Raw genomic sequence first — 26,870 nt, 5'->3', positions numbered from 1 at the left:
AACATTTTTGGAAATGAAAATATTTAAGACTAACCGGTATTACCGGTATTACTTTTTCATGAGACTGTAAATTCAGGTTAATCAGCAGAAGCAGGAGAACCCCCTGTGGTCCAACCATAGCAGGCCGCCTTCATGTGACCAGAACCAGCCAACCAGGTGTAGCAGCAGAACTTGGTGGAGTTTTTCCTTCCACCAACATCAAATAATCAAACCCACATAGTTTTTGGGATTTCACTTCCAGAATGAGTTTAATTACGCAGAGAAAGAGTCGAGCTGAGCTGATAATCAGCTGACAGCGAGGCGCTGCAGCAGCAGGTGGAACTAACAGGCTCCTGCTGGCCTACTTATCCTGCTCACTAATGCTGCATAAGCTCTCTAATGCTGCCTCACACACTCTCTGACACACACACACTTCTGTGACACACACACACACACTTCTGTGATAGAGCTAGCTCCTTCCAGCTCTGGAGTCGAAGCATGAAGACATGAATCTGTGACAAATCAGGTTTGCAGCCAGCGAGGCCGAGACAGCGGCCGACCGCAGGCCAGCCGGACGGAGAGGTGAGTGTTTTACTTTATGGCCATGTGAGGCTTTACTGGACCAGCGGGAACCAGTAGAACCAGTAGAACCAGCTCATTCAGCACTGAACCTACTGGGTTCATGTTCTACTGCACCCATTTGGAACATATTTTCTCTCCATTCGACCCTAAATCAGTTGTTTGGAGGAACTAAATTATTTATGCTAAATGTCAAAATAATGAGAGAAGTCTGTTTTATTTTCATCAGTCACTAAAAACCTCCAATATTGCATGTTATAGTTTTATCTTTATTGACGTTCATCTCCTGCTTATCAAGAGCCAAAGATGAAAATGAGTCTCCATCTTTTGTTGTTACATTAATTTAGTGAACAGCATCATATTTAATAGTTCACAATAAAGCAGCTGAGGATTTCATTCTAATTTCTACGATCCATTTGGTATTTGGTCAGAGTGTCTAGAATCTTAAATTATGAATCTGTGATTTCCGCTCCTGCTGGGCTTTAAGTAGGCCAGTGATATGACACAGAGGTCTACGTCCAGGCCGGACTGCAGTCGATTCCCTGGGTGACAGCAGAGACAGTCAAAGGGTGGCATCACCATGACAACCATGACAAAACTGCCTGCAACTGCTTCCTGTCCTACCATCACAAACATAAACATGTCATCGGATCAGTAACTGCTGGCCCACCAGGCGGGTCCAAACCAGGCGGGTCCAAACCAGGCGGGTCCCCTCATGTCCTCTGGTAGGTTTGGTGGAGGACGTGTGATGCTGTGGGCCTGTTTTTCTGTGAGCATGACAGCATCAATTGCTTGGAGCACATTTAAAATAAAAATCAGGTTTTCAGCCAGAAAACAAAAAGGTGAACTAGACAGAGGTCAAAGGTCATGAATAGAGAAGTGGTTCAGCAGACACTAAAGGGATCTGATCCAGATTCCGACCATTCAGCTGCATCAAGACATCCGTTTCATTTCAGGCTGTTGAATAGATCTGAAGTTCCATGGAGAGAACAATTCCCAACACGAACCAGCAGCAGCTGCCTCAACCCTGGAGCCAGGCAGCAGCAGCTGCTGGTTCAGGAAGATATGGACTCACCAACCTGACTCACCTGGAGTACATGCAGAGGTTGTTGATGACCAGATGTGGCCTGAAGGGGTGGACAGACAGGACCGGGTGCTGCTATGTTCCCCAGTGTGGACTGGGAGGAGAAGCTGGAAGATGACCATTTCGTGGTGTACTCATCAGTCTATTCCTTCTTCGGCAGCCGCTGCTGGTGATCAGGTCCGTCCTTCAAGATGGATGGGAGTTAAAGGATTAAACAGCTGTTTGTATCAGTGGAGTGAAAACAGGAATAATCACTCTGCCTCACCCTGCACAGTTTAAGCAGGAAACACTTTGCTGGTTCCTGCTGGTCCTGAAGGGACTTTAACTTCTGGAATGTGAAGCAGCTCCTGCAATGAAGGACTTAGTGAAGAGAAATCCTTTCTAAGGAATGGGGTTAGCTGAAAGTCGTGAGCGAACTCTCCTTTGTGGTCAGTGAACGCCTCACTGCTGCAGCAGAGGTTCTGCAGCGCATGCTGAAGCTCATGGCTGGTGATGAAGACGAGCAGAGCGCCCCGACTCGTCTCCAGTTTACTCACGTTCTCATTAACGAGCGTGACTCAGGCAGCTTTGACCTGCCGTCCTCACCGCAGGACACCGCTGACCCGCTGAAACACATCAGATCTGAACATGCAGGATAATTCTGGAGTAGAAAATTTTTTGTCAAGCTGAGGTCTGGACTTTGACTAGGCCTTTCTGCTGTAGATCACACTTCTATTGATGACCCGGTTTGGACCAAGCTTCAGAGATTGGACAGATGGACTCACATCGACTCGAGGTCTCTGGTCTACAGAGGAGCCCAGGTCCTTTTGCTACAAAACTGTCCCACATCATTATACCTCCACCATGTTCAGCATCTCTGTTCTGGTGTCCTCTGTCCAGAGGACATTGTTCTAGACGTTTTGTCCTTCCTCCAGATGCAGGTTGGCTAACCTCAGTCCGGCAGCCATCTTGTTTCTAGAGAGATGAGGCTTGTTCGGGGTCGTGACCCGTAGTGGTTCTGGGAATAATCTTGGGACTCCAAATAGTTTGGAGATTACCTTTGACACTTCCTGGGTTTATAAGAAGTGTCATGGCTGTCATAAGGCTTGCATATCTCAGATCATCATTTTAACACCATAAATAAAATCAGGAATGAACCTTAATCCAGAATAGGGTTTTTATGTTTATGTTTTTATGCTGATACAAACGACGATCTCTTGATGTAAAGGTCATTCTATTTATATAGGACATTTTCAGAAACAAGGTAATACAAAGTGCTTTACAGGATTTAAAAGGAAATACATAGAAAATAACAAACCAAAGGAAAGACTTGTGTCTCTGTCCACACAGTCTGAGTACTTGCTAGTTCAGCCAAGTCCGTCACAAATTTGTAGATAAGCCATGTATCCACAAGCTCCAAACAGCAGAAACCCTGCTACCATGAATAAAGGGAGAATCCCGCCGGGTGTGTCCAAGAGGGCGCCCCTGTGCCCAGTCTTCTCGTCGAAAAATTTGATCAATTGCATTGAGAGACCAGTTGACCACAACCATAATATGTAGATTTGGAGGATGTGCAAAGAAGGGCTCCAAAAATATGGAAAAAGACAAAAAACAAAGCAAGCAGGGCAGGGAGGGAGCAGAGGAAAAAAGCGTCTGTCTTCACTGAGAGCAAGAGAGGAAAACAGCGTGTCAGGCTACAGCCATGCCGTCCAGACCATGATGCTGATTGTTAGAGTCGAGCTTCATCTGCTGGAACCCAGATATTCTGATCCAATGGCTTCTTTCGTAAACAGGTAAAGGAAGAAAATGTCAAGGATGTTCTGTCTGCTGCTGTGGCAGCTACTTCTCAGAGTTTCCTGCCATGTTGCTGCAGGTAAGAACATTTACTACTTCAATAGTTATTGGTGCTCCTTCAGTACATTAACTGCTGATTCTGTTTGGTCCTCAGCCAGTCTGTGTACGGTCGGCTCCAACATCTTTGCGTCTGTCAGGGAGAACAGTCCAGCAGGTCAGTTCATCTCACACATCAGCATCAGATCGGACCCAGGAGCCAACACCGTGCGTCTATGCCTGACTGGACCGAATGCCAACTGGTTCTACTTAGAAGGTCGAACCATCAGACTCAACTCGTCCGCATCCAGAGTCCTGGACCGAGAGGTACGGCTCAGACGCCCCTACAACACAGTCCAGCATGTCTGATTAACCAAAGTGTCTTTATTTCTCAGGTTCTGGGTCCGTTTCTGATCGCTGAGCTCACCTGTTATGAGGACGATATCAAACAAGTAAGTTCAGAGAACACGACCAAAATACACACACCAGTCAGTTCAGTTAGGCAATGTAAACTGGTTTCAGAGCCACTACAGGATTCTGGTGGAGATTTTGAATGAAAATGACAACAAACCAAAGTTTCTGGAGGAGACCATCCAACCGTTCAGCATCAGCGAGGTGAAACATCTCAACAAATGGATTTAAGGAGAACCTGTATGATCCAACAGACTGTCCTGTCCAGGAACCACTTACAGTCTTTCATTCTTCTGCAGGTTGTAGCAGTAAACTCTGTGGTTTTCACTGTGAAGGCTGTCGACTCAGATGGAGATATGATCAGCTACATCATCGACCAATCCTCGGTAGGATCCCCGTCTACTTCTGGCCCATTCAGCATCAAAGTTTCAGGGTTCATTCTTTGTCAGGAAAGTTACATCACCTGTTGTCTGTTACCTGCAGGAAGATGCATGGTTCTTCAGGATCGACTTGCCCAACAGTGGGAAAGTGGTGCTCAGCAAACCTCTGGACTATGAAAGCAGAACTCGCCTACAGATCATCATGTGGGCACAGGTGAAAGTTCAGTTGCAAACAGCTCCAGGAAGAGCCCAACGTTACAAATTTCACTACGTGAAGAAGTTATTCAGATCATTTGACATCATTATAGTCAAAGTGTCAATGTGTAGTCAATTTGATGATGAGAGTCCGTGGGCGGTTCTGTTTGAAGGAAACAAACACTGAGGAGAAGTTCAACATCTCCACTATTCTGACCATCGACATTGAGGATGTTGACGACCAGTATCCTCACTTCCTGCCCTGCACACCTGTGTCCCCAAGAGTCCCGATCTGCATGAACCCAACCTATACAGCAAACATCACAAGAAAACAGCAGGTAAACAGCAGCAACACCTACAGCCAAAACACCGGTTCTGGTAAAGGAATGACTGTTGGTCTATGAAGATCAGAACAGAACCCAGCTGTTTTATTGATTGGGATGTGATGTTTAAACCAAAGCGCTGACAGAAGAGAGAAAGATCTGGTGATGTCCCCCTATCAAGGTTTCCGAGGAGAACCAGAACTCCCTGCAGATAAGGCCCCCCCAGAAGGTTCTGGAGAGGAAAGGAAGGCCTCAGTTTTAGCCTTGCAACATGATTGGACAAACCAAAGATATTGTCAGGTAGACAGATGGGTGGGGATGTTTTACAGCAGACACCATTTTAAACATTTGTTTTCTTTGAGCACATTTGGAACCTAAAGAGGAGAACCTGTGTGACAGAAAGACCACAGGCAGAAATGTAAGTTTGGTTTAACTGCCAACACAGCCTGAGCTTCCAGGTGTGCCAATTCCCCCTTTCAGGACTCGGTTCTGGAGTTTTCTCCTGGTCCAATCAGAGCCAGGGATGGCGATCGAGGCATCAACGCTCCTCTCATGTATACAATCCTGTCAGGTGAGAAGTCTGTGTTATCATCTCAACATGACAGCTCTGAACAGCTGACTAGGAGTGACCAGGTGTGTTTTGGAGCCCACAGGTGACAATCATGGCAAGTTTGTGATGGACAACAGGACAGGTGAGATCCGGCTAGCCAGAGCTGTAGATGAGCATCAGCCAGGAGCAAACTTCACCCTCACCGTCATGGTAACAGCAGCACTTCCTTCACTTTCTGTTCCAGTCTCCCTACCGTGTCTCTGATCTGCCCGTTTCCGCTGCTGTCCAGGTGTGTCAGGTAGAGGACCGGTTAAAGTACAGCGTGGCCACAGTTGTGGTCAGGGTTCTCAGTGAGAACTCCTTCCCGCCGGTCTTTAACACAACCACCTTCAAAGGCTTCATCATCCAGAGTTCAAGCCCCGCCTCCATCGTTTCCACCTATGGGAACCAGGTGTTGCAGGTCCAGGTATCTGACCAGGATTTCTCTGATGTAAGAAAGCATACAGGCCCTCCTGTACTCTTACCCGAGTCCCACCTGTCCACTCATCACTGCTGTCCAAAAGCAGGGGGTGAATCCAAACATCCGGTTCTTCCTCCATCCGACGTCCCGACTGTACCAGGTGACCCAGGAGGGGGTTCTGATCGCCCGGACGGACCAGCTGAGGGCCTTTGACAGACACATTCTGCAGGCGAGTTCAATCACACCTGAACTGATGATAGAAAACCCAGTGAAGGGTGATGTTTGGTCCATCTCCTGGTTCTCGGGTGGAGGCGGAAAGTCAAACAGCAGAAGCAGCAGGAGGCTAAAAGCTTCCCAGCGTGAATCCACTCCAGCTCCACCTGCAGGACAATCAGCACGCTTTTATCTCTGGAGGACAGTCAGTCACGTGGGCTTCAGGTTGAAAACATCACAGAACACTGCAGAGAACTCCACACTGTCTCCCAGTCCGTCCTCGGGTTCTGGAGGAAACCGACCCGATCAGAACCAAAGTTCTGTGGAGGGTAAACCTCTCTCTCCGTGAAGGAACGCTCCTGCAGTTAGAGCTCAGAAAACTAAGGGAACCCCTGTGGAGAAACTCAGAGCCCAAACCAGATCCTGGTTCTGACCAGAACCAGAACCAGGCCAGTATATTTGTCTGACATGGATTCAAACTCTGATAACTTCATTGACTACAGTTGACAAGTGGATAAATGCTCTACTGGTCCAACAGAACCAGGATCTGGTTCCACCTGATCAGAACCAGCACAGCACCTGAACAGGTTAACAAGCTGAATTATGGATCTTTGTCAGAACCACTCCAGAATCAAAACTCAGAACTTTTTGCCACAACCCATTTCCCTCCAGGTTTATAAATCTTTTTTTTATCTGTTTCTCCTGAAACGTTACAGAGAATCACAAAGGAAACCTGATAGAGACGAGGCAGCAGCTGGTCTCTCTGCTGCTCTGCTCAGAAATCCAGAAATATTCTGAACCGTGTTGCTGGACTGGCAACTTTTTCCAGCAGCTTTAGATAAAGGAATCTGATCAAATTTCCCTTTCTTCTGATACAAAACTGTCGAGTTCTCTTCTCTTTCTTCTGAACTCCTCTACTAAATGGTGCTGAATCAAACCACGCTCCTCGCTTCGGCCTGCTGAGCTTTTAGTTTCTCTGTTCTGGAGCTCACACATGGTCTAATGCTCTGAATGTTGACTTCCAGGTTGTTGCCAGGGATGAAGAATCAGGAGAGGAAGCTTCAGCCTCAGTGGACATTGAAGTCCTGCAGCGAGGACAGGCAGGTGAGAACATTGTGCCTACTCACTGGCGTTCTGGTGCAACTTGTTCTGTTGGTGTCTCATGGTGCGTTCACTGACACGTTCCCTCTGTTCCAGTGCCTCATGGTGCGTTCACAGAGCAACAGCTGTTTGGGGATGTGGACAGCAGGTTGGCAGGAGGAATCGCAGCGCTGATCCTGCTGACGTTTCTGTCTGCCTTCCTGTTTCTTCTGCTCCGATTCGTGCGAAGGCGCCGGCCGCAGGAAGCTGATGTCCTGCCAGCCACCACAACCTTAAAGCACCATAAGGTGAAGATCAAATGGCCGAGTTCTACTGAATCCACTGAGATATTTTTGTTTTGAAGCGCTTTGGGAACAAACCTGGTTGTCCTGACAGCAAAGAGCTGTGGAAGAGCGGCGGCAGCGTCAGGGAGCAGAAGACACCACGTCTCCTGAAGAGGAAGTGAAACCAGGCGAAGCTGACAGACCAACCTTCACACCAGATGTTTAGATGATGGTGGTAAATGGGAAATGGCCAGTACTTGTAAAGTGCTACTGGATGGTAGCCACAGCTGCTCTGGGCCAGCCTGACAGAAGCAAGGCTGCCATACAACATCGTTACCTATTGGGCTCTACCACCAGCAGGCAAGATGGGTGAACATCATCAAACCACCGACTCACTGACTACAGGGCAAACTCCTACCACCATCGCCCCCTGAGGAACCTCAGAACCCTGATCCGGTGGACCAGGGCTCTTAAATGATCCAACAGAACCATTAAAGATGAATGATCTGCAGCAGCTGATTGGCAATAAATACTTGACCATGAAAAGGATTCTGAACCCGACGATGGAGTCGTCTCTGAACCACTGCTCCAATCTATAAGAGGGTCAGCAAAAGGTTCTGATCAAGCTAGTGCCAACGGTGAAAACCGACAGACTGATTCTGGTACCACAGACCCGCTAACTGCTGAACACCAACACCGGAGTCTGGGTGTTGGAGAGGTCAAAGGTCAGCTTTGGGTTCTCTGTTTTCTCTTCAGCTTCCATCCATCCTCCAACCAGGAGGACGCTGCTGTTCATGATGCACCACTGATGACTTCATCTGCAGGATGTCCCAGCTGTAGGGAGATATTTCCCTTCATTTGAGGACATGATGGCATCCCGTAGCCATGATGTCCCCAGAAGAAGGATGCTGGTGATGTTTCTTTGTCCTCAGACTGATTCTCTCCGGTTCTTGTCTAACCTTCAGGTGAGTTCCAGGTCTCCAGGCTTCATGGACGAGGCTCTCCATCGTCAGGCGTCCTTGCGGTCGGGCAGCTTCCACGGCAGACAGGGTCTCTACATCCGGAGGCAGTCTCTTCCTCCTCCAACTTCCTCCTCCTCAGCAGCAGACAGCAGGACCAGACCTCAGTCTCCGTCCTCGGAGGTCTCTCTCAGCGATCCGGCAGGCCGCTGCCGCTTCCAGACGGATCTGTTCGTCATGGTAGAGAAACCTGCAGGAGTGGCGTCCGGCTGGGAGAGGTCACCTGACGTCACCGCAGGCCTGCAGCTCCATGCTGAGATGCCCCAGAGTGACAAGGATGTTAACACTGACCAATCAAGGGACACTTGAAAGATTGTTCCAGTCAATCACAGATTAAGACTGCCTGGGACATGCAATATGTGATTGATTCCCAGATTTAAACTCATACTCTCTTTGTCTTTAGTGGTTTGAATGAAAAATCCCTTCAGAAATCACTTATGGAAAAAAATATGTTTAATTTCTGTGTCAAAAAACATTGTGGTCCAAAAACAGGAAGATTTTCCAGAGACTTTAACTATACCAGCAGCAGTGAGCAGAGCGACCACCAGGGGGCCAAAGCGAGCCAGCTCTGTGCCCTGCATCTTGAGGTGGAGACAAATGCAAATGAAATCCTGTTTCCTCTTTCCATCTCTATGGTTCTGATCGGATCTTCTTAGAAGTTCTGCTGATTAGATCTGCCTGGTGACACTAAGAACCAAAGGCCTGGCCATCGTTTCAGGTGGGAATAAAACCATCAGTTGAACTCCAAATGAACTTTCCTCGTTTCTAATGGATCTTCAGGAATCTGGTCAGAAGCCAGAAAAACATAAATATTTTAAAAGTAATAAAAGATTAAGTGTTTTACTGACCCAAAGTGTAAAACTTTTAAAACATATAACAGTGAAGCTTTAATATTTCATTTTTTAATGAGTTAAGTAGATCTTCAAAACACAAGATTAGGAGCAACATGTAAAACCAATATTTGAGGAAACAAATCTGTAATATAGTTATAGTTATGTTGTTTATACCCGAGTTATCTGAGCTAATAACGGAGTTTATGAGCACTAGAGCATCTAAGAGCTACTGAGACCCAAACCGGAACCAGTACCAGAACCAGCTGCAGCCCGGATCAACTTTAGAAGAAATGTTTATGTGTTCATTAAAGCAGCGGATTGGCCCAACACTGCCACCTAGTGGCTCCAAGTGGAAACATCCACAACGGTTTGTCCTCCAGTTCACAGATGAACTACTGCCTCCTAGAGGGCAACTCAGGACCTGCAGCCGTCTCAGGAACATTTCCAACTGCCTCCAGTTTTTCCTTCCAGTAAACATTCTGGGCCAGGAGGAGTTCTAACATTAGAAACAAATTCAGGAGATAAACATCCAAACATCAGCAGCTTGATGAAAACAAGACCAGCTCCAGTCAGGATGACTTCACCAGAACCAGAACCAGAACCAGGTTTTGTGGACCAGGAGGTACTGTTGGGTTGCTGTTTGAAGGTCCAGTAATGTCCAACCAGCAGAACAGAATCTGTCTGCTCCCACAGGATTACTCAGTCCCCACCGTGAATCACTGCTTACCCACTGGGACTGGTTCCAGTTCTGATTCTGGGCTCCACATAACATCTTTAACTTATTGGGACCACTGGAAGGTCCGCTTAGACTTCCGAGTCATCCAGAAACTCTGGCCCGTCTCACTGGGCACCAAAACCAGACGAAGAATCATTTCCTGTCCTCTTCATCTCCATAACTGGGAGTGATGATGATGAGCTGCAACCACTGGCCTAGGGTTCTACAGAACTGGGTCAGAGCGGGTCACTGAAGGTCCACCAAAAGGGCCACCTTTCTACTGCCCAATTCTGGTTCTGACCCGTCTTGGATCACTGGAAGTGTTTGACCTCCAGGAAACGGTCTGAGTCCAGTTGGACCCTGCAGAACACTCCAGAACCCTGTTCTGGGTCCAAGTCGGCTCTGTTATTAAGGAGGAACCTAAAAATTTACTGAAAAACACCCACACATCAGCTAACATGCAGGAACGTGTCACACCCCGGAAACTACAACCCCGATTTCAAAATAAAAGGATTAGGGTTAAAGATTCCTGCTTTGTTGAAAATGTTCTGCCGGTTCGACTCATACAACTAAAATTATTCCTTCAATAAAACCAGCTTCGGATGAACTTCAGGGGTTTTCTGCTTCGAGCGAGCCGAGCTGCAGCTCAATCTATGATCAAAACACAAAACGGTATGCCAGGAGCTTTTATTTTGAAAGTAATGTCATCTTTGGGCGGAAGCAGTTTTCATGCAGACTCACTTTACTTCAGCTAAAAGAGTCCAAGGAACTTTCTGTCGGGCGGTACCCTCGGGTCCGGTTCCGAACTGTTCGTTTGTATGTTGATGGTTCGGTTCGGTTCGGAGCACGCAACTGTTACACATCAAGAGCGCAGAACCGGAACCAGGTACCGAGCTAAGGTGAGTCCATCATCAGCAGAGTGATCTGAGATCCGTTGCAGCGAGAGACTGATTCCGAACTGATTGGCTCATCAGTCGAACTGGTTTCGGAGTCGGATCATCTGCAGAAAAACTTTAACCCAGACCAGTTTAGGAACCAGTTCGGACCCCAGGAAGCCATGCTGGTCCAGTTGGACTCAGACTGCGGTTCCGTCCAGAAACTTAAGCTTACTCGTCCTTCTACCCACAGGTCCCAGTGCTCCCAGTGCTCCGCCATGAGCATCCAGCCCCGCCGGATCCGCCTGAAGCCCTGGCTGCTGGCCCAGGTGAACAGCGGCAGGTATCCGGGTCTGCAGTGGCTCGGTTCGGAGCAGCGGCTCTTTCAGATCCCATGGAAACACGCGACCCGCCACATGCCGATGTCGGAGGAGGAGAACACCATTTTTAAGGTTCGGTTCCGCTGGGTCAGTTTAGCAGCGGGGGTCCCGGAATGAAAGGGGAACTGGGCCGGGTCGGGACCGGGCCGGGACCGGGCCAGAAGATGTGCTACAGTCTTACTGTTGGACTTCCTGCCGCTGCAGGTTTCGGTTCTGCTCAGCGTGGTTCCGCTTTCTCTGCTTCCTCTTTCTGGTCGCTTCACCGCAAACCAGAACCAGAACCTGGAATCTGGACCCAGAAACCATCCATCCAGGCCGGAAGCAGCACCGGCTGCATCTCCTGACCCGGTTCTGACCCGTCCCTGTCTTGCAGGCGTGGGCCGTGGAGACCGGGAAGTACCAGGAGGGTGTGGACGAACCGGACCCGGCCAAGTGGAAGGCGAACCTGCGCTGCGCGCTCAACAAGAGCCGTGAGTTCCGGCTCAGGTTCGATGGAACCAAGGAGACGCCGCTCCGCCCCTACAAGATTTACGAGGTCTGCGACGGAACCGGCGCCGCAGGTGAGCAGACTGGACCGGTCCCGGTCCAATCTACGGACAGAACATTTTGACTATGTTCTGATGTGGTTCTGTGTTTCAGATGGAGCCGAGGACGAAGATGAGGAGGTGAGGATGAGAACCAGGTGAACAGGACCTAATCAGATAAAGTAGATCAGAACCAGAACCAGCTGACCTGTCAGTTTTTCCTCCTGACCGTTTCCAGATGCCGGACCTCACCGATCTCTCCATCAGTAAGTCACTCTCCAGCGTTTCTATGGTAACCACTGACAGCCTGACCCAGTCTAACCCGGTTCCATCTCTGTAGACCCTCGGATCGAGCCCGCCTCTTTTCTGCCCTTCGGGTCCGCCCAGGTGATCTCGATGCCGCTGCTGCCCCTGACCTCTGACCTCCAACCTCGGGGTTCAATGGTGGACCCGGGGAGCTACGACCCGGCTGGACTCCAGAACCTCAAACCGCTGTCCTCCACTCAGCCAGAATCCATGGAGGCCAGCAGCATGGAGTCCGTCCAGGACCAGTCAGCCCATCAGAACCAGCAGCCCTGCAAGTATGACCTGCTGAGCAGCGTCCCACGTGAGTCCGGTCCAGTTCTGGTTTCTCTGCTCAGTTGGTCTGCTAGTACTCAACTGGTCCAAACTAATCAGACCTCCTGGTTCCGAGAGGACTGCTGGTCCTGAACCAGAAGGTTCTGCAGTGGCTCGGGCCAGAACCTTTTTTATCGAGGAGGAACCGGTGATTCTGGACTTGATTAGATCCAGAAGCGGTTCTACTGACCCGTCATCATCTCCTCAAATTGCAATTAACCCTAACCCTAGACCTTCAAGGTTAGATAGGTCCAGAACCTTATCAGAACCCCAATCTGGACCAGGTTGGAGGTTCTATCAGGTCATGTGATCCCAGCTGGGTTCTGATTAGACCCGTGTTCCTCTAGAACTCTGAAACGGTTCCAGTGCTGGACAAGTTACTTTAAAAAAAACTATATTAGCTACTTTTAAAAAAAGCACCAGTTACTATACTGTAAAAAATAACTAATTACCAGGGAAACTATTGCGTTACTTCAATAAAAACAAATGTGTTTAAATATGTAAAATATTTTGGATCCCCTCTTTACCATTTATGCTTAACTAAAACTTAATCAAATGGACACTGAAATGAAACGAACAGATCAGTAAAACCAAGCTTAGCCTGATGGGCGAGCTAATTATATTAGCCTCACCTGCTAGCATTAACAACTATCCGGGTTACTAGCTTAGTTGGCTCGTGAGCTCAAAGTTTCTTGTAATTGGTATAAAGAACAGCGTTTCTTTCACATGTAGATCTGTGCTTAGATTAGCTTACCTCGGCTCGGCTCGGCTTAATTTAGCTGGCCAGCTCCGCAGTTGGTTCCACCACTTTTGTGTTTATTTGCTTTCCGCTCACTGATCGTTTGTGAAGGCCCGCCCAACTCTGCCATTGATTGGTTTACAGCGACTCTTTCAGTTTTCCTCAGCCAATCAGCAGCAGAGATCACCCAGCACTAGCGCGCCAGAGCTGCTAAGGCATTTGCTGCTGTTTTACGGAATGTCGACCCCAGTTTTTAGAAGACGTGTTAATCAATAATTATTTTTTAAATCAGGATGTTATTGATTATTAAACCGCGTATGATCTGTAATATTTTGACATTTACTGGCAGTTCCAGACAGTGGTAGCTGCCACTGATTGAACATGCTATTTTTTTCAAAGTAAATCAATAATTTTTTAAGACAAGGACAGCAATAAAACATTAACATAATATATACAGCTTCCACTGCCACTAATTGAACTCGGTGCTGCTGTCCAGCTTTGGGTCACAGCTTTAGCTTTCTATCTGCAGAAGAAGTAATTAGATTACTTGTTACTGAACAAAGAGACGCCATTATTCCCTCCATGGGTCATCACCTGCTAACCAAGGTCTCTCCTGTCTCGGTTTTGCAGTAACAGATCTGGACCTGAAGTTCTGGTACCGGGGCCGGGCCATGGGTTCCCTGACGGTCAGCAACCCCCAGGGCTGCCGGCTTTACTACGGCCACCTGGAACCAACACCGGAGCAGGTGGACCTGTTCGGTCCAGTCAGTCTGCAGCAGGTTCTGTTCCCAGGAACGTTGGAGATCCAGAACCAGAAGCAGCGGTTCTACACGGACGCTCTGCTGGATGTGATGGACCGCGGTCTGATCCTGGAGATCCAGCAGCAGGACATCTATGCCATCCGCCTCTGTCAGTGCAAGGTATTCTGGTCTGGCCCGGGAATGACAGAACTGGGTCCACCCAACCCCATGGAGCGGGAAAGAAGGATCCGGGTGTTCAGCCTGAACGACTTCCTGCAAGGTTCGTCTTCTGACCCGGTTCTTCGGGTTCCTGTAGGCCAGGGCTGCTCAAGTCCAGTCCTCCAGAGGGACCATCCTGCAACGTTCAGATGCTCCAACACACCTGAATCAAATGAACGGCTCATTGCAGGACGGTAGCTCTGGAGGACTGGACTTGAGCAGCTCTGCTGTAGGTTATTCTGTTTAGAGAACTTATTCTGGGGTTCAGTTCTAGCAACGGTTTGGTTCTAGCAGCGGTTCTGGTCCACAGGGCTCATCTCGTTCCAGAAAGGTGAAACCGCCAACCCGCCGCCATTCGATGTCTTCTTCTGCTTCGGAGAGGACTGGCCGGACAGGAAGCCCAAAGAGAAGAAACTCATCATGGTCCAGGTGGGTGGCCGATGGTCACGTCGACCCGGGTTCTGCTGTAAAGGTTGTAAAGGTTCTGTTGCTGTGCAGGTGGTTCCGGTGGTGGCCCGAATCCTGACGGAGATGTTCTCCGGAGAGCTGGCCTGGTCCACCGACAGCATCCGGCTGCAGATCTCCAACCCGGACGTCAAGGACGAGACGGTGGAGCAGTTCAAGGAGCTGCAGCGGCTGCTCCAGAACCAACTGGGTCCAACCGGGCCCTGGGCCCCCGCCGGCTCCCTAGAGGCCTCTACCGGGTTCTCCATGGGGACCAGCTGAGACCAGAACCTTGGGGTTCAACCTCTATGACATCACGAAGGGTTGGGTCATTAGTGGACCAGAACTGTTTTCTGCTTTGCTGTCTAAAGGTCCAGGCATTTGGTTCTGAATACCACCAAACTCTCAGTCTGGGTTCTGCTTGCCTACCCGGTCCCACGTGCTGATCCAGAAGGTTCTGGTTCCTTCCTGAAGGTTTTTATTTGGACTTTGGCTGCTTCAGGCTCTGGTTCTGACCGAATTCAGACCCAACTTCTGAACCGGGCCTGTCCACACAGAACCCGCTCATCACAGTTCCAGGTAGTTTGGTACCGGGTAGTTCTGGTTCTGGTGTGTGGGGAACTCTTCTAGAACCAAATCAGTCGGACCCGATTAAATGATTTCCGTCTGGTACCAGCATGTGTCTGGGTCAGAATCACTGCAGTTTTCTGCTGCTGGTCCATCAGAACCAAATCTGCATTTTATCAGATTGTTTCAGTTTGCTCTCTGGTGCCACCCGGAGGACGGACCGGGCTCTGCAGCAGGAACCAGTCTAACCAGAACTCCCAGTGTCAGGTGAGAATGACCTCACCCTTCATCAGGCGGGGTCACCTGAGCTCAGGTGTTACTGGTTAGACTGGTCCCAGTGTGTCTCCCTTTCTAAAACCACAGAAGAAGAAGCAGAATGTTTTCAGCTGTTTTATTGTTTACAGCAAGGCTACATCACCACTGATGTCATGGTGTCAGTCCGCCTCATTACCCACAGTCCTCTCTGTTTCCATTCATGGAAAAACAACTAAAATAAACCAAAGATAAAAGGTCAAAGGTGACGCCAAATCCTCCAGCGTTCCGCCACGCGGCCCACGGCATCATGGGAAATTTTTTGGCTCTGTTTTTTGGCACGGACAGAAACATCTTGACCAAAGTCCCAAAAATAAATCTCTTAAAAACATTTGAGCAGGCACGTCCTGATTAATCGCCTCCGAGGGTCCAGCAGGAACCGGTCCTGACCCCGCCCACCCAGAACCACCTGCTGCAGGTGAGCTGGGGGGGGTGGGCTCCGTCCGTCTCTCCTCCGTCGGGTCACAGAGTCCCGTTTCACATTCAAAGTCCCTCCGTCTTCCTCGTCTGCAGTCGCAGCTTTTTGCCGTCACCTCTGAATGTTGGTCAACTAAAGATTTAACCTGAGGAAGAGGAGGAAGAGGAAGAGGTTTCAGCTCTTCATCAGTCATCTCAGGACACTTTCTATGAAACCACACTGTAAAAAGTAAAAAGTATTTTTCCTCGTTTCTACAGCAAATGTCTTGAGATAAAGAAACGTTTCAGCAGGTCACGTCTCAATTGTTTGTGTTTGGCTGAAATAAAATTTTGTTCTGGAAAAACAATAATGAGATTCTGGTTTGATTCAGTTTCACAGTGTTGATAAATAGCACCAAAGGACACCTTCTATAACCCACCTGGAAACACCTCAGGCTCATCAGGCTAATGCTAACCGCTACCTAGCGCTAACAGGGGTCTATGGAGTCACGTTATGTACCGGGTCGGTTCTGGAAAGGGCCTTGAGGTGAAACTTGGAAGCTCCTTCTGATTCTGACGCGTTGTAATCTACAGATGGTAGCAGGAAGCTAACCAGCTGATCTGTGGTGAAGGACTCCCAGTATTCCCAGTATTCCCAGTATTCCCAGTGCCTACCTGGTGTCATGAGAAGCTGCAGCTACCGGTACAGCCTGGTGAACTCTCTGATGGCCCAACACACCTGCTTGCACTCCTCAGCACTGAAAGAGAAACACACACATGAAGGCCTTTTGGTCTCAGGGCAGGGCGAGTCTGGACCCGCTCCCGCCGGTTCTGATCGGGTTCTGATCCAGCAGCGCCCCGCCCTCCGCTGGGCTGGTCCCAACACGAGCTGACGGCCCCTGAACGCCTCACAATGAGTCATCCCGACGCCTTCGGCGGAGGCCGATCGGGTCAGAACAGGAACTGGGATCCAACACAACTCGCTGTCGGCATGGCAACCACAGAAACAACAGGAAGTAGCAGCAGCTAACATCATGAAAGGAACGGAGGCTAGGCGACGTGGATGAAAATAAAATCTAATTTTTTTATAGGGTTAGGTTTAAGTTTTATTTCAACCTGAAATAAAATCTGTTTCATTTTGATTTCAATAAAACCATAAAATGAGCGTCTGATCAGCTCAGTTTCTTCTAAAACAACTCAAGAGAATTCCCCGTTTTAATCTTTAATATTCCTACTTTATCCTCTTAATTAAAAATAGAAATTGTAGCCTGGCACTAATACTCCGTCGAAAAGTCAAACAAGATGGCCGCTTTGGACGCCATGACATCACTGAAATCCAAGGAGGCGACTGGTGGAAGAACATCTTGATTTTCTAAAAATGAAATCAATCACCCAGCCTCGGTGCAGCCCGGTTCCGACCCGCCGGACTCACCTGGTCACCTGCTTGTGGAACTCGGTCAGCTGCTTGTGGGTGACGGTCACGGCGCCGCCCGCCGTCTGCTTCGGTAATCCCTTCAGCGCGCTCTCCAGCCAGCGGCAGAACATCTGGAACAGAGGAGCGGAGTGAGCCGCGGTTCCGAAACCGGACCGGAACCAGAACCGGCAGGACTCACGGGTCGGTCAAACAGCATGACCTCCCAGAGGACCTCGGCCACGTCGGGCAGCGTGTACGGCGGCAGGCAGAAGCAGCAGGAGTGCAGCAGCTGGTTGATGAGCTGCTGGCCGTTCTGCTCCATGGCCTGACCAATCAGACGCTTCCGCAGCGCAAAGTCCTCCTCATGCTGGGTGGCGAGAGAGAGAGAAAGATATGAACCCAGTGAACGGCACCGCCAGCTCCTCCTGGAGCCTCAGGCCCGGTTCTGGTTCCGACTCACGTCGTTGCCGACTCCGGTGTGGATCAGGTCTCGGATGAACTTCATGACGCTGCAGTTGGCGTCCCGGTGGTCGAGCGACGTGGCGGCGATGGCGCACTGGATGATGTGGACCACGATGCTGCTGCCTAGCAACGTGACGGGACTCCTCTGGACGAATCTGGGGACGGAGAGGACGTGAGGGGACAGTGGGACGGCGCTCTGATGTCTGTCCACCATGTCTCAATGATCGTCATGCCATGGTAAATTTATACGTCCAAAAGTTCATTGAGAAGCTCTGAGACGCTTCAGAACCTGCACCGACCCGCTGAGACGCTGCTCTGCTTCTGCTGCTTCATGTTTCAATCTGTTGCTACTTTTCTGAGTTTTGGCCTGTGGTGAAGTTTTAGTAGTTTACGGTGAACATGTGCAGCCAATAGGAAGCCAGGTGAGCTCACCTGGTGGCCAGTCTGAACAGGTCGTCCACAGTGTCCGGATGGTTCCTCAGGCTGTTGGGTTGCTCCAGCAGCTGGAAGGTGGGCATACACAGCGCCTGTAGGACACACAGTGGCTCCTGGTCATTGGCCCGGCAGGGGGTGTGGCCTAGATCAGGTGAGGGAGGCTTACCTGCAGCATGTCCAGCAGCCCCTGCCTGCAGCCCTCCTCCATGCCGTACTCGTCCACCAGGATGCTGCCCAGGTACAAGAAGCAGGAGTGCGGGTACACCTGGTAGACGCTCACCATCTGGAGGACATGAGCGCCCTGTCAGCGTCGCCATGGCAACCTACAGACCCCCTTCTGACGGCGACTCACCTGAGTGACAAGCGGCTGGAGCAGAGAGGCGGAGCCTTTCCCGACACAGCGCACGGCGAAGCGCAGGCAGCGGCAGCAACGCTCCACGATACGATTATCAGCCTGGTGGGCGTTGAGCGTCTCCGACAGGACGGGCCAGATCTGGGGGGAGCGGGGGGACAGGTTGGGACAAGTTTGGACAAGTTGGGCCATGTGGGGTCAGGTTGGGACAGGTAAAGCCCAGGTGTGCGGCGCCTCACCTCCTGGATCACCTTCTGGCACGGGTGCGTCTGGCCGTTCTCCACGATGGGGTTGGTGTGTCTGAGGACGAGACGATGCGTTCACTGTCTGTGGCGGCAGTGGGATTCTTCCTGCAGCTCCACTCACCTGAAGATGACGGCCAGTCGGTCCAGCCACGCCGTCGGGTCGGCCGACTTCCCGTTCCTGGACCGCTCCGCCAGCAGCTGCGGGGACAGAACCCAGTCGGACCGGTTCCGGCTCGGCGGCGCCGGCCCGAGCTGGAGCACACTCACCTTCTTCAAAGCCAGAACCTGAACGGCGCACAGGTCGCTGAGGCACTCCGCGATCTTCTCCAGAGGCAGCCGGGCCAGAACCAGCGCCGTACCTGCACAGGTAATAATCAGAGTCACAGCCGGACCGGCCAGAACCGGCAGGTCCAAACGGTGCCTAAAGCAGAGCTGCTGGAGGTTCCGGGTCCAAACCCAGCTGCTTCCCTTCAGAGCCGACTACGAAGCTATATCACTGCATCGCCACGGCAACGCGATTTCTGCCCATCAGAAGCTGAACTGGGCCGGGCTCCTGGAGGAGACCCAGACCCCTGACCCAACCCGGTTCTGCCTGAACAGAACTCAGCTGGTTCATGAGGTTCTGCTGCTCAAAGTAAAAGTTCTATTGGACCCGCCCAGGAAGCTTTGGGACATTAAAGGACGATTCTGTTATTAAACTGAAAATTAACCACATTCAACACAGAATATAAAAACGAATTGGCTAAAAATCAGGAACACAGCAGATTATTTCTGATCAAAGACTGATGTCAACCAGGTGAAGCTAAAACTGCCAGTAGAGCTAAATGCTAAATATTTCTATTCATTGTTCAGTTTGAACTCAGGCGGTCCGTTAGCCAGGAGATGTAGCTGTTAGTAATTCAGTGCAGCAGAGGGAAAATAAGGCAGAAAAACCAGTGAAGAATAACTAAATATCGTCTTGTGTCTCAGACTCGTTGCCATAGCAATTTACAACAATGCCAATAATACCAGGGTTCAACATCAAAAACACGCACACATTTCATACACAAAGAAGAAAATATTCAGTCATTTACATTGTTTTTTATTCTGGGATCCTTAATATGCTGTGGTAGCTGTAAGCTAATTGGCTAATTTAAACTCCTGATAATCTGTCAGATTTGGGTTGACGGATCCTTTTTTTGTCCTCAACTTAAAACTCAGTGAATCCAGCAGCATATCTACATGTTATGATTGTCAAAGTCAAGCTAGCATACCTGAACGAGTTTCCCTGGCTGTTCCTTAGAACCTTGTTACCCAGTTAGTGTCGCGCTGAAAACCTTCGGGGTTTAGAGAGTTCTGGGCCAGCTACAACCAACTAGCGCCAGCTAGCAGCTTTGTGTCCTCCAGCAGAGAGACGGGGGCGGGGCTTAACGTGTGACATCACGCTGCAGCCAGTTAATGATTAATCAATGACTAAATTAATTGTTTTATAATCGATTTATGGTTTTAACCGTAGTTGAGATTCTTTCTACAGCCGGATCAGAACCAAGCCTTCTGACCCGGTACCTTTGAGGAGGCCCACGGCGGCCTCGGTGGACAGGGCGAAGGAGTCGAGGGAGCGGGCGATGTCCAGCAGCCCCTGGAAGTGCTGGGCCATGTGGTCGCGGCACACAGAGCAGATGTTGTGGATGGCCTTGGCCGCCGCCGACGCCAGCGGCTTCTCCCTCAGGCCCTTCATCAGGTAGTTCAGAACCGGGTCTGGAGAACACAGAGCCGGATCAGAACCGTCGGCTGGTTGGAGCCGGCGGGCCTGGACCGACCCGGTCCGGTCCACCTACCCAGGAAGCGCGGGTTCCGGTCCACCACCTCGCTCATCTCCCCCACCAGCTCGATGCTGGTGTAGCGCACGGCCATGTGCACGCTCTCCGGCAGCAGCACCACCTGCTGGAGCACCTCGGCCACCGTCGGGTTGTTCTCCCTGCAAACAGGCGGCGTCAGCGCTCTGGGCCTGGTTCTGACCCGGTTCTGCTTGGCAGCGGTACTCACGGGTCGACGCTCTTGGCGATGGAAGCCATGATGAAGAGGACGGCCTCCGTCACCTCCCAGGACGGGTTCCCGTCCTTCAGGGTGGAGTACAGCTGGAAGACAGAGCATGCCGTCAGCAGGAGGCCAAACCGGGCCGGAACCGGGCCGAGGTTCCTTTGGTACCTGAGAGAAACACTCCATGGAGCCGACCAGGAAGATCACGTCCTTCACCAGGTCCGATACTCTCATCCTGAACTCCCCAAAGTCGTCCGTTTCTTCCGGGATTCCCTCCTGTGGAGCGAAGCAAACCTGGTTCAGAACCAGGCCAGAACCGGGTCACAGCAAGCCGGTCCCGGAGCCTTACGTGGTCCGGGTCGAGCTGGCAGTGGCGGGCCAGGCAGTGCAGCAGCCGCTGGATGTACGGCCGGAAAACGCCGTGCAGGTTGGCGTCGTTGATCTTGTAGAGATGCTCGCCCAGGCGGTACCAGAAGTTAAAGGAGATCTCCACAACCTGCAGACAGAACCGGGTCAGAACCACGCCAATTGGACCTCCACACAGAACCCTGGTTCTGTTGATAAGCCAGTTTGGACCGGTTCTGTTCCTTCAGACCCCAACAGGTTCTGACCTGGATCAGTTCAGGCTGCTGAACCCTGCCAGAACCAGAACCCGACCCGGTCCAGAGTAGCCATCAGATCCACTGACTTAAAGGAGCTCAGGGTTTCAGCAGATTTGCAGTTTTCTGGAAGTTTGCTCCAGAGCTGCAGGGCATGCGGTTTCTATGAACCAGAACCAGAACCAGCAGACCTGAGCGGTCTGGTATCAGCAGATCTTTAATCTATCGAGTGATTTATAATCAGTTATACTAAATTCTCTAGTCAGAGCGCGACCTCTGCCTATGACCCCTGATGAGTTTACTGCCCAAATCAGATCAGGATTGCCGGTAGCTCTAACCGGGCCCGGTCCGGTTCCGGTACCTCGTACTGCGGGTGTCCGGCGCAGATCAGCAGCAGCTCCAGCGTCCTCAGGTCGCCCATGCCCTGACCCGGCGTCCGGACCGTCGTTTCCAGGAACGTCTCGCAGAGCTCCGTGAAGATCCGGCAGTAGTTCAGCACCCTGTGGACACAGAGCGGCCGTTACCGCGGCGACCGGTCTCCGGGCCGCCGCCGGGCCGGCCGGAACCTTACTTGTCCAGGTCCTCGCGGGCCACGGCCATGTGGTAGGCCGTCTCCAGCGTCAGCACGCCCTGGAACAGCTGCAGCGCCAGAGCCACGTTGGTGTCCACGCTCTCGATGGCGTACAGCGCCGAGCACACGCAGTCCGACGCCGCCTCATGCAGGTTGGTGGACGTCTCGTCCCTCTGCTGGGACACGGAGCGGAACCCGTCAGAGTCTGGAGACCTGGACCGGGACCGGGAGCCAGAACCGGGACTCACCAGGATCTGGAACAGAACCATCAGCAGCTGGTTGCTGGCCATGAAGTTGCTGTCCAGGACGCCCAGGTTGAACCAACTGCCCAGGCAACGGAACACCTTGATGAGCATCTTCTCATCGCCGCCCGCCTTCTCCACACAGGACGTCTGGGGACGGGGTGGGCCGGGGGGACAGGGACGTTAGAGAGACACGTGGAGGACAGAGGTTCCAGCAGAGACAGATCAGGCGCCCCCTAGTGACTGGACGTGTCCCTACCAGCAGGGCGATCACGGTGTTGGAGTAGAAGGCCAGATCCTCGATGATCTCGGTGCGGCGGTTGGCGCCGATCCGCAGCGACCGGCTGTGGACTTCCTCCGGCAGGACCGTCAGGATCTCGATGAGGAACGGCATGGAGCCCACGTCCTCGTTGTACCTGAGGGGGCGGAGCCACACAGCGGGGTCAAAGGTCGGCCGGGTGGCACAAACACAGAGCGGTGAGACGGCGAGCGTTCCTACTTCTCTATGAGCGTGTGAACGCAGCCCTTCCAGGACGCCATCTGCAGGGCGAGGTCAGCGATGGCCAGGGCCAGCTGCAAGACAGGACCGGATCAGACTGGGGCCATTACCGGGCCTGGACTGGGCCAGGACTGAGTCAGAACCAGGCTGACCGGAACCACTGATGAAGCTGAACATTTGAAATAATGTTACAGAGAACTGATCCTGAATTGGTGCCGTCCTTCCATCAGGCTTCAGTCAGAGGCGTTGTAACACAGGCTGCTACAGGAAACCACATCACAAACTGATGATGCTCAGATTCTTCTGTAATCCAGATTATTGCTGTAGATTACAGGATGTTAAGGCCTGGATGACAGATGTTTTTGGATCAGAACTTGATCAGTCGATTATTGATCGGGATCACATGATCCTCCAGTGATGAAGCTTTTAACCAGGATGTCATTTAATCCCACAGGAAACAAGTTTGTTTCCTCATTTAATCTCCTGAATATTGCATAAATGATAAACCTCCTGATAATCTATAACCTAATCCATTGATCTGTTGCCTCAGGCTGAACTCTTGAGTTAAAATCCTTCAGCTGATCCAAAACACTGGAGCAGAGTTCTGATGCCAACCAGAACCAGATCCCATTTCTGCTGTTTGGATTCACGGCTTCCTGATAATTCAGATTATAATCTCAGATTGTCACACAGAAAGCCTTAATAACCAAACTGCTGCTTTCTCCTACTACTCTCCGCCCTCCTGGGGGCGGGGCTTACCTGAGTGACGATGATGGGCGACAGGTCTTTGAGGTTCTGGATGTGGGTCAGCAGGGAGTCCCGCAGTGCATTATGGGTCTCTGGAGGAAGCTCGTAGAAGGAAGTCTGGATCTTCATCTTCATGGTCTGTGCGGCGAAGTAACACGACTCCACATCCTGCTTCAGCTGCAGCAGCTGGTCCGAGATCTCCCAGGCGAACATCTGCACAGGACAGGAAGTTATGTCACTGAGCCGCAGGGGGCGGGGCTTAAGCATGAACCGGCCCAGCCGTTCATCGTTTAGCAGAACAGAACAGAACTGAGCCAGATGATCCATCAGAACCGGGTCGGGGCTGATCTGCTACGGAAGTCCTCTGTGACCCCGGCGCTTAGGGTTAGGGTCAGAAGGTCAGAAGGTCAGACCCGACACATTTTGAATCCAGAGGAGCGTCTAGAGCTGTTCTCCAGGATGTGAGAGAGCAGCAGACATGGAGCTAAAGACTTTTAACATCTAGACCAGGGGTCACCAACACGGGGCCCGCGGACCCCAGGTCGCCTGAGGGGACACTGTCATTAGGGAGCACTGCCAAAGAAATTATTTGATTTAATCTTTGTACATTGAAGTAATAACATTTGTTTAGATTTAGGGTTTTAAAAAAGGAAATGATCAAAATGTTTAAAATAAATTGCTTTATGTATAAAACTCTTTCCTAGGGTTAAAGTTCAGAACTATGAACAGACACCTGCAGGATTTTATCGGAGGGCAGCAGCGCCTGCAGCTGCACAAACTCTGTGAACATTGAGATCTTCCTTCAGGTGAAAAAAGAAACAAATCATTTCAGAAATTTTTATTATTTAACCCTCTTTACTATTAACAAAATTGTGGAGAAAAAAAAAGATCTTTTGTGCCAAAACATCTTGTACATCTGTGTGAGTCTCTGGGGGTCAAAGGGCACCCCAAGCCTAAATCTTTTTGGTCAGTTTACTTTTATTTGGCAGCTTGGTGCTTTTTCTTTAAGCTAAAAATGAATGACAGGAGTTTGAGCCTCTGTGGTTCTAAGAGCGGTTTGGATCCCAGCAGATCTTTTTACTGCGTCGGTTCTGGCGGGTCGCCGGTTTATGAGCTTCTTTGACGTTTCTCGAACTGAAGAGCTGATGGGACACCTGTCAGCTGACATTGTGCTAAGACTGCGGGTTAAACAATTTAATCTAGACGAATTTAATCTATCCAAAGTAGAGTAGAAATTAATCAAACATTGTTGCTTCACCTTCTCGTCCTCTGGACGTCTGACACCACCTGAACCTGGAATCTACACTCTCCTTTCTGTGAACCAGTAGGGTTGGCTCAGCTTCTATGTCTTTATTATTTAGCATCGTCTGAAAACAAAATGTCTCTTGTGGTTTAGCTTTGTGCTGATTTTTGTGCAGTGGGGAGGTGGTTGTGCTGCTGCAGGTCAGGTGCAGTGACAGTTTTGTGCTACCCTCCGATCTGTCGGACCTTTCTTTTTCCCCCCCGACGCTGCTCAGTTCGCAAAACCACAAAAAAAGCTAATAAACCGGCGACCCGCCAGAACCGCACACTGTAAACAGCTCAGATGGGATCTTAGAACTTTGGGAGGTTCAAACTCCACTCATCATTTTTAGCTTACAGAAAAACACCAGCCCCTGAAATAAACAAAAGCAAACAGACCAATCAGATTTTGGCTTTGGCGTGCCCTTTGACCCTCACAGAGTACACCTCTGTGTGTACAATATCTTTTGACACAAAAGATATTTTTTCTCCACAATTTTGCTAATAGTAAAGAAGGTGAGATAATAAAACAATAACTATTCTTTTCTTTTTTTTAAAGGAAATTTTCTAGGTACTCAGTGTGTCCAGCTGTACAGCTGCAACAATTCAGACTCTCAGTCACTTGTGGACAATTTAGAATCACACAGAAAAGCTCCGGAAAGGGAATCAAACTTACAACTCTGAACTAAGAACTTCTGATCACATAATAGCAATTAACCATATCTGCCATGGTAAATTATTACTAATAACTGTTGTTAACATTAATATGATCAGGCAGCATATAATCATATATACATATATGTATTATTGTTATAAAGGCTGAGCCAAGAATATTTATGTCTGTATCAAACAAGTAGCCATTCGTGTTACTCTGTTCCCGTGAAGTAGCTCCCAGTCTCAGAAAGGTTGGTGAACCCTGTTCTAGAGTTTTCCTGAACACCTTCATGATCAGCAGGACGTTTACTCCTGGACCGTTTCTACAGGGGAACCATGGCAGCAGGCTTCACCTTCAACTACAGACACTATTACTAAGGAAACCGTCCTGAATGCCGAGCCGAGTTCAAGCGCCCTGACCCACTTTCTCCCCCGAATCTCTGGATCTCGTCTCAGACCTTCTCCAGGTGATCCGGAAGCACTTTCAGGTAAATCCTGACGATTTTGGCTGAAGTCTGGCTGAGCTGTCAGTCACAGCAGCACCAGGCCTGCTGGGAATTAATCTGCTGGTTCCGCATAGACTCAAACATTTTAATCATAAAACTGATTTTTAGTGATTTATTGAACTGATTTAATTTAAGTTTCGCCCTTTAAATGCCGGATAAAGTGAAAAAATGACCGGTTCTGTTTCTGTTTTGATCCATTCATTCCGTTAGCTTAGCCACCATGCTAACAGGAACAGGAGCTCCTCTGAGACTGCGCAGCTTGCCACACCTGTCCGCTTCCCCCTCAGGTAACTCATTAAACTCGAACCGAACCCTCGCCAGACCCAAACGGAACCATTCCCCAGGGCTCTCACCGATCTCTGCAACTCTCCGAGCCACAGCGAGGCTCGTTCCTTCCCGGACGGATCCGGGTCGTGGTACAGGGCCTGGACCGCCTGGTAGACCAGCGTCAGGCTCGGTTTACCCCCCTCCATAGCGGCCTCGACTCAGGCTCCCGTAAGGCAGATGGTTCGGTTCGGCTGAGGAGCTAAAAAACCCAAAAACTACCAAACGGTCCGAGTACCGACCGCCATCTCACACAGGCTCTTCCGGGGACAGCCTGAATCCTGTTCCGACTGGAAACACGAGCAAAGTATTTGTTCCTCTCTGCGAGACAGGAAACGAGTTCATTGAAGACCAGAATCGGAACCAAAATCAGTTTCATTCGCCAAATTTGGCGAATGAAACTGACTGACTGAAGGCATTTAAATTATAAGCATAGAAAAAAAACTCAGTGTTTTTATTTCCTGTAAAAAGAAAAAAATATATCATACATACATAGATACATACATACATACATGTGCGTGTATGTATAAACACATTTTTGTGTGTGTTCAATTATTCCTCAGCATGATCTGGGGTTGAAGTTGTTTTCAGTTCTTACATAAACATAATTAATTCAATTTAATGAGAGAATGAGTCCACCCACCTCATCACCACATTCCCAAGTGCAGGAAAGAGGAAGAGAAGATCCCACTCAGAAGGACTAAGACAGGGAGGTGCTGGGAGCCCATTATTATTATTATTATTAATAGGGTTAGGGTTAGGGTAAGGGTATTGTTGTTGTTGTTGTAGTTC

The 26,870-nt window shown here is 50.1% G+C and overlaps 4 protein-coding genes across 14 annotated transcripts in view; 2 read left to right on the top strand and 2 right to left on the bottom strand.

Annotated features, from left to right (window-relative positions):
- The window catches only part of LOC122826478 (coiled-coil domain-containing protein 136-like), a 34,926-nt gene extending 21,200 nt beyond the window's left edge, over positions 1 to 13,726 (bottom strand). For 4 of the 6 annotated variants that reach the window (XR_006369807.1, XR_006369806.1, XM_044108405.1 and 1 more), the window contains exons 1-3: positions 13,066 to 13,726; positions 1,908 to 1,989; positions 1,647 to 1,826 (exon numbers count right to left, since the gene is read on the bottom strand). Coding sequence is in view for 2 of the 6 variants with exons in the window: in XM_044108405.1 (XP_043964340.1) it covers positions 1,647 to 1,764 (118 nt within the window). In the remaining 4 variants the exon portion in view is untranslated. Of the gene's footprint in view, positions 1 to 1,646; positions 1,827 to 1,907; positions 1,990 to 13,065 lie in introns of those variants that run through there. The other 2 variants (XM_044108412.1, XM_044108409.1) reach the window with 2 other exon arrangements.
- cdhr5-rs (cadherin-related family member 5, related sequence) lies at positions 73 to 9,097 on the top strand. 5 transcript variants are annotated; one of them, XM_044108397.1, is made up of 15 exons: positions 73 to 561; positions 3,415 to 3,494; positions 3,570 to 3,778; positions 3,847 to 3,903; positions 3,985 to 4,066; positions 4,162 to 4,248; positions 4,346 to 4,456; positions 4,611 to 4,775; positions 5,241 to 5,331; positions 5,414 to 5,520; positions 5,600 to 5,800; positions 5,874 to 5,999; positions 7,009 to 7,087; positions 7,181 to 7,371; positions 8,313 to 9,097. In XM_044108397.1, the coding sequence occupies exons 4-15, from the start codon at positions 3,884 to 3,886 to the stop codon at positions 8,673 to 8,675; spliced, it is 1,623 nt and encodes a 540-aa protein (XP_043964332.1). In that variant the 5' UTR covers positions 73 to 561; positions 3,415 to 3,494; positions 3,570 to 3,778; positions 3,847 to 3,883; the 3' UTR covers positions 8,676 to 9,097. The 5 variants fall into 5 exon arrangements, with proteins under 5 accessions (XP_043964332.1, XP_043964331.1, XP_043964330.1 ...); XM_044108396.1 differs by having other exon boundaries at positions 3,974 to 4,066; XM_044108395.1 differs by having other exon boundaries at positions 3,415 to 3,778; positions 3,974 to 4,066; positions 5,877 to 5,999.
- irf5 (interferon regulatory factor 5) lies at positions 10,572 to 16,021 on the top strand. The gene is made up of 9 exons (XM_044108404.1): positions 10,572 to 10,813; positions 11,043 to 11,241; positions 11,543 to 11,729; positions 11,809 to 11,834; positions 11,932 to 11,959; positions 12,034 to 12,300; positions 13,681 to 14,070; positions 14,320 to 14,438; positions 14,508 to 16,021. The coding sequence occupies exons 2-9, from the start codon at positions 11,068 to 11,070 to the stop codon at positions 14,733 to 14,735; spliced, it is 1,419 nt and encodes a 472-aa protein (XP_043964339.1). The 5' UTR covers positions 10,572 to 10,813; positions 11,043 to 11,067; the 3' UTR covers positions 14,736 to 16,021.
- Positions 15,398 to 26,462, bottom strand: tnpo3 (transportin 3). Of its 2 annotated transcripts, none has more exons than XM_044108389.1 (23): positions 26,108 to 26,462; positions 23,326 to 23,526; positions 22,567 to 22,640; positions 22,327 to 22,483; positions 22,074 to 22,217; positions 21,826 to 21,998; positions 21,616 to 21,754; positions 21,005 to 21,151; positions 20,824 to 20,931; positions 20,662 to 20,753; positions 20,454 to 20,593; positions 20,182 to 20,373; positions 18,904 to 18,995; positions 18,758 to 18,834; positions 18,631 to 18,691; positions 18,392 to 18,532; positions 18,206 to 18,322; positions 18,037 to 18,131; positions 17,603 to 17,759; positions 17,342 to 17,509; positions 17,161 to 17,273; positions 16,404 to 16,486; positions 15,398 to 15,895 (listed from the first exon to the last, which is right to left on the bottom strand). In XM_044108389.1, the coding sequence occupies exons 1-22, from the start codon at positions 26,225 to 26,227 to the stop codon at positions 16,426 to 16,428; spliced, it is 2,769 nt and encodes a 922-aa protein (XP_043964324.1). In that variant the 5' UTR covers positions 26,228 to 26,462; the 3' UTR covers positions 15,398 to 15,895; positions 16,404 to 16,425. The 2 variants fall into 2 exon arrangements, with proteins under 2 accessions (XP_043964324.1, XP_043964323.1); XM_044108388.1 differs by having other exon boundaries at positions 21,826 to 22,001; positions 26,108 to 26,460.
- Positions 26,463 to 26,870: the final 408 nt, after the last annotated feature.

Source organism: Gambusia affinis, linkage group LG23 (genome assembly GCF_019740435.1).
Source record: "Gambusia affinis linkage group LG23, SWU_Gaff_1.0, whole genome shotgun sequence".
Lineage (NCBI taxonomy): Eukaryota > Metazoa > Chordata > Actinopteri > Cyprinodontiformes > Poeciliidae > Gambusia > Gambusia affinis.
The sequence above is the reverse complement of the archived record's forward strand: the minus strand, read 5'-3'. Positions and strand labels throughout refer to the sequence as shown.